This window comes from Conger conger, chromosome 2 (genome assembly GCF_963514075.1).
Source record: "Conger conger chromosome 2, fConCon1.1, whole genome shotgun sequence".
In the NCBI taxonomy this organism is placed as follows: domain Eukaryota; kingdom Metazoa; phylum Chordata; class Actinopteri; order Anguilliformes; family Congridae; genus Conger; species Conger conger.
The window spans coordinates 76,728,822-76,735,285 of NC_083761.1; the positions used below are offsets into that span (position 1 = coordinate 76,728,822).

Below are 6,464 nucleotides of genomic sequence, written 5' to 3' on the forward strand. Positions count from 1 at the left end.
TCCACACTGTTAGAAAGTGTTCTCCGGTGAGCCTCGTCCAAATGTGGAGTTTCAAAAAAGACGGCGGAACCGCGCAGGCGAACCAGTTCTGCGATCAACATGGCTCTCCCTTTAGCTTGTACTGTATGGATGATGAAAAGTTAGTTTGTTCATCCTGTCGACTAGGTAGCGAACACACCGGGCATGATCTCGTTGCAGTGCAGCAAGCTGCGCCAGTACTCAAGGTAGGCTCCGACAATCTTCCCAAAATGTTCCACGGGCTTGTTTTCCCGTTATCTGATACTTTAGAAAAAGCCCATTTCGCGTATCGTCGATGTTTTGCCTATTATTAATGTGATATTTTGATTTTTAAAATAAACCAAATCGAGGGTTTGGTACGCAATGGGCGCAAGTGTCATTTTCCGAATTTTACAGGAGAGCCAAAAAAAAATCAAAGAGTCTTTTCCCCCTTTATTTCAATGTAGTTAATGTTGTCGAATCCTATATTTTCCCGCTAGATATGTGATCAAGGGCTTTCTTCTGATAGACGAATATGGGTATTTAGCCCAAAATGTCCCTTTCGCCCCACACGCACCAAACCGTCGAAATATAAAATAATAATTTTAAATTACTGTACACATTATACTCAAAGTATAATGAATAAACGGGGAATTCGGTGGTTTGTCTAAACTCGCATTTCAAAAGTTGTCGGGGTCTTTACTCTAGGAAGGCTGTGTGGTTTCGTTTCCCCCGAAATGAGTAACTTTGGCATTCAGTGGCGTCAGTGTCATTTTCAGAATTTTGCAGGAGAGCCAAAACAAAATCAGCGAGGTTTCGTTTCCCCAGAAATAAGTAACTTTGGCATTGTTCCTATTGTTCAGCCTTGTCCACACGGTCAATCCATTTTCTAGAGTATTTCTAAACAATGCATGTATAATCACTGGCCCAGGCTATGCACACATAAATATGGAGGAAGGGACAGATCTTGACATTTTTTGTTCAGGGAAAAAATATGAGTTAAACCAGCTTCAAACCACTGTGTTGCCAACCACAAATTCCCATAGAGATCCATTCAAATCAAAAGAGTTTTAGTATCGCTTGTAGGACAACCTGAAGATACGATATACGGACTCTGATGATGTTGATAGGCCATCAGGAAGACATATCATGCAAAGGATATGGAAACAAGTAATGCAAAACATGACTATTTTAATTTACCTTGATTATTTGTCTCGGGCATTGAAATGCATTGAAATGCATAAAAAGTGAGAAAACATATATACATAAAAACCTTTAAAAACACACACACATGCACGCACACACACATGCACACACACACACACACACACACGCACACACACGCACATGCACACACACACACAGACACACACAGGTTGTGCTTGTTGCCTGTCTGTATACGTTCCTCTGTGATTCCATCCAGAGTCAGTGCCTCTGATGTGTGTCATTCCAGAAAATCGTCGGCGATTCTCGAGGGACCTTGACCATGAAGTTGGAGGGGCATGAGGAAGCTCACCTCACCTTAAATATGATGAGCCGGCACGTTAAGGTACGACTTACCTTCTGTTTATAAAAGCAGTATGACACGCTTGCGGATAAACACCCCTGAAAAACGCATCTGCCGTTTTCTGTTCCAGAGCCAGGCCCAGCAGACAGAGAGAGAAATAAAAGACGAGTTTGAGAAACTCCATCGGTTTCTGCGGGAGGAAGAGGAGGCCAGGATCGCCGCAGTGAGGGAGGAAGAGGAGCAGAAGAGTCAGATGATGAAGCAGAGGATTGAGAAGATAACGATGGAGATGTCCTCCATCTCAAACACAATCAGCACCATAGAGAAGGAACTGCAAGCTGAAGACATCTCCTTCCTGCAGGCATGAATAAATTGATATCAGTGCAATCTGACAGTAATGTTTCACTCATTGTGCAAAAATAAATATTTTGATCCACGTGAAGAATACAATCTTTCTGAGTATTAACATAAGAATATAATTTGGTAATATTTTTATTTAATTCCTTTCTCAATTTCCAGGGTTATTCACAAACAATTAAAAGGTATGTCAGTTTGCTTCTGTGCCCCCCCTCTTTTGTTTCTTAAATTCTTTTTCTCATTCCTCTCACCTCCTGTCTTTATTTCAGCTCTTTATTTCCCTCCTTCTCTTCTTTTTATGTCCCACATCACATTCCCACAATCTTTCTCTCTAAACACAGAAATACGCACACAGTCACTCACCTGCTCATACGCAACCCCCCCCCCCCCTAGTTGTAGTGCATGGAGTAGCAAAGTTTTGACTAATGATGTAGTTGTTAAGGTAAATGACTAGGACACACAAGGTTGATGGTTCTAATCCCGGTGGAGCCACAATAAGATCCGCACAGCCGTTGGGCCCTTGAGCAAGGCCCTTAACCCTGCATTGCTCCAGGGGAGGATTGTCTCCTGCTTACTCTAATTGACTGTGTGTCACTCTGCATAAGAGTGTCTGCCAAATGGCAATAATATAATATAATGGTGGTAAAATAAATGAATAATGTGCCAAATACCTAGTACACCCAAGCAGCACTGATCCCCGGCTTTCCCCCTCAGGATCTGGCAATCCCTGCAGGATCCTCAGAGCTCTGGAATGTTCTCCAGCGTTGTGACCCAGTTAATTAATCGGATGAAGACTTCATTCTCGACACCAGGGCAGGTAAATCATCATTCCCTTCCTTTTTCTCTCTCAAATATCGCCCCCTGCAGGTGCAAGGTGCAAAGCTGGAAAAACAACTGGCCTAAATTACTCTGGGAATCAAATTCTGCATTGCCTTTCATTACTAATGGAAAGCTGAAAAAACAGTTTCATACACAATATAAACATTGTGACTATAAACACAAGACTATTTTTCTTGTTTTGTAGATCCATAATCACACATTGACAAGGTAAGATTGGTGGGGCACAAAAATAACCTTTCAACTAATCACTGATCTCAACCTGTTTAAATTTATTTTCCAACTAATCAATTGACAAGTAACAAACACAGCTTCTTCATATTATGTTAGGGGAATTAAATAATAAATTCAACCCTGACCTGATATTTTACACAGGATCTACGGCACACCACTGAAACCCGAGCCAATCACAAACGGTTTGATTGATGTGGCCAAACACCTGGGCAATCTCAAGTACAGGGTCTGGGAGAAGATGCTGGGGACTCTTCAGTACAGTGAGTTAATGGCAGTTATTACTTACTAATATCAAACCTATTATACTTGTGAGCAGCTAACATGCTTCAGCTACAAGTTGAGAAAATGAGACCTTTTCAGTTTATAATTGTATGTTAAGGTACAGAATGAGAGCTACACAATGTATCACTTGGTGAGATTGAGTAAATACCCCTGGAGATATGATTGATTGAATGTAGCATTTTTGCAAAACACAGTTTTGAGAAAAGTGGCTTTTAATGATTTTGTTGTGAATGTAACCCTTTCTCACTGCAAAATACATTAAAGATAATATGTGAAATAGTTATATCTGTGTAGTGCCTAACCCTAAGCTTGCTTTGATCAGGATTGTGTTTTAAAACATAGTTTGTGGAAAATATGAAATACATATTGCAGGACTCTACACTCTACACTTTGTCATGACTCTCCCCAGTATCATGCAGTTAACCAGCATGTGGAAATCCAATGTGTCATTATACCAAAGCACACACTAGTCCAGCATATAGTGGCTATAGGAATCACACCTACACGATACAAAGTTTCACAAGCATAGCATGTTCCACTGTATCGTTCTTTGAAGTGTAATTTGGAAGATGGAGGATCCATGTACCCTCAGTGAGCACTTTATTAGACTTCTACTGCTGTAGCCTATCCACTTAAGAGTTATGATCCGTTGTGTGTTCAGAGATGCTCTTCTGCATACCACTGTTACTAAAACCACCCTGTCTGCCACCAACAATCATTCCACTGTTTCCACAAAAGTTTGTTTTGGACAGCAAAATGTATGATGATCGAATTTAGAAAATTTGGTGAATGGTAGATCTGATATTCCGGAATGTGACTCTGGTATTAACTAAATTTTGAGCGGATAGTGATTTTGCCTTTTGCTTCTTTTTTACACTCAAATAATTGATATGTGTCCCCTTATAGAGCGAGAGAACAGGGTCGGCACTGACCGTTCCAACAGCACACCTCTCTCTCTCTCTCTCTCTCTCTCTCTCTCTCTCTCTCTCTCTCTCCAGCTCCTGTGACTCTGGACCCCAACACTGCTACTCCATGTCTCTCTCTCTCTGAGGAACTGACCAATATGAAGGTCTGTACAGACAACCCTCAGCTCCCCGACAACCCGGAGAGGTTCACCTTCGGAGCCAAAATATTGGGGTCCCAAGGCTTCACCTCCGGGATACACCGGTGGGACGTGGAGGTGGGGGACAACTCCAACTGGGCGGTGGGAGTGGCCACACAACCCATTGAGAGGAAGGGAGAAACCACTGGGGGGGTTTTAGCCCTGTACAACATGAATGGTCACTACCATACCACTGAAATGGGGCTCATTTCAGTGAGATATAAGCTGCGTAGGGTGCGGGTTGAACTGGACTGGAACAGGGGAAGCGTGACCTTCTCCAACCCAGCCTGGTTTGGCCCCATCACTGCCATGAAGTTCTCTCACACAGAGCGGCTGTTTCCATATTTCCAGAGCTCGTGTGAGGAACACGCTCTGCAGATCTCTCCAGAGAAGGTCAGCATCACTTTTGAAGCTCCAAAGTATGGAATGAGGTATATTGTTTCTGGAATGTTTAATTGGCTTGGTTCAAAAATGAATTAAAGCCTCAAAGTATGAGATGACAAATGTGTGATTAGAGTGGTTGTAACTGAACATTCCAACGCTGATGTAACAATCACTAATGGTAATAGAAGGCAACGGAGTTCTAGAACACCGACTATGGAAAAAAAAACATTCTTCAAAGGGCTAGAAGCCAAAAAACTAAAAGTGTCAGAACTCATACTGCCCACACCAGGAGAATGTAGTATTGGTTTTCCTTACATATGTCAAATGGAAATCAGCTGTGCAGCTGTATAGTGTTCCATAGAACACATTTGTAGGCCTTTAGCTCTCATGTTTAGAAATTGCCTACTATTCTTTAACAAAATTGAATTATTTTCCTGCTTATAAATGTAGAAATGGTATATTCTCATCTTTCAAATTGCTTGATCAGGCTTTCTATATGGCAGGTATTCACACTCTACTGTCTCTATATGTATCATTGTGTAGACTAATTACTACTATATTGCAACATTTATATTATATAATACAATACTTTTATTCAACTGCTTTGTAGGGTAAATGTTCTTATTTTCTGTAACTGCATTTTCTGGCTATGGATTGCTTAACTCTACTTAATTAGTATTTGAATGTAGACTTTGTAAACAAATTAACTATGAGATGCTCCCATAAACTATTCTGTGAATTTAAAGTGAGATGCATGAATGAAGACGATGGTAATTATTGCATGTAATTATTCTGAATAAACTATCATTTTAATAAGCTACAAATTTAAGTGTGGGTCTACCTCTTTTTGTATATTACCGTAAATCCTTTATTTACTTAGGCTGCACAAAGCACAGGCCTTTATTTGGGGCAGGCTTGTATTTGAGGCAGGCCTTTATTTCTTATTAGGCTTCTGGTGTAGAATTTTATTCTTAGAAATAAAGTAAAAGGCTACACTTAAAGTGGGCCAACACTGTTCAACACTTCCTGTAACCGTTCAGAAATCAATTAGTGTAGTCTAATCAGGAAACACCGTTTGGTAAGTCATAGTGTCAGTCTTAACAGACTTAGTTTATTGCAAATATTCTCAAACACAATAAATCACATGCAAGCCCAGAATCCATAAAATAACAACTTGCCAGACACACCTTCATGAACAATAACAAATTAGCGCAGATAACAGCAAGTTAAGGATCTTTTTTTCCTAAAGTGCGTTTTATTTTGAGACATGCGTTTCGTTTGGAGCAGCATACCGGCAGGCTATCAAAAGATTTTCGCTTTGGTTTGGGATTTAATTTACTTTTGGACTGTTTGATTCTATTGCTAAATGTTGGGACTGATGGGCACTGAAATCTGGGGGGTATTTGATGGTTCACTGTTAAGTTTTATGTAGTTGAAAGAGTGTCGGGATTTCCACCCGTCTGTTTATTGCGAGCTAAGGCAGCCGCTTTCATTCATTCATTGAACGTGCGCTGTGCTGTAAATATATGGAAACCTTATTGCGTAGCCAAGTAGCCTAAATTGAGTTAATTTTTAATTTCGCCTTACGTTTTATTAAATTCGTAGGCTGGAATGCCTCGCGGTAACAATTGTGTTTAAATGTATGTAGCCCTATGGCAGGGGTCGGCAACCCTGGTCCTGGAGAGCCGCAGGGTGTGCTGGCTTTCGTTGTTACTTGGCATTAATTGATCAATGAAAGCCGTTGATTGCACAGTTAACTCGCCT

The 6,464-nt window shown here is 40.8% G+C and overlaps 1 protein-coding gene across 1 annotated transcript; it reads left to right on the plus strand.

Moving 5' to 3' along the window:
• On the plus strand, positions 1-5,466 carry LOC133122178 (zinc-binding protein A33-like). The gene is made up of 8 exons (XM_061231986.1): positions 1-224; positions 1,451-1,546; positions 1,635-1,865; positions 2,024-2,046; positions 2,576-2,678; positions 2,886-2,908; positions 3,074-3,192; positions 4,213-5,466. Exons 1-8 carry the CDS (start codon positions 42-44, stop codon positions 4,794-4,796), a joined length of 1,362 nt encoding a protein of 453 aa, XP_061087970.1. The 5' UTR covers positions 1-41; the 3' UTR covers positions 4,797-5,466.
• Positions 5,467-6,464: the final 998 nt, after the last annotated feature.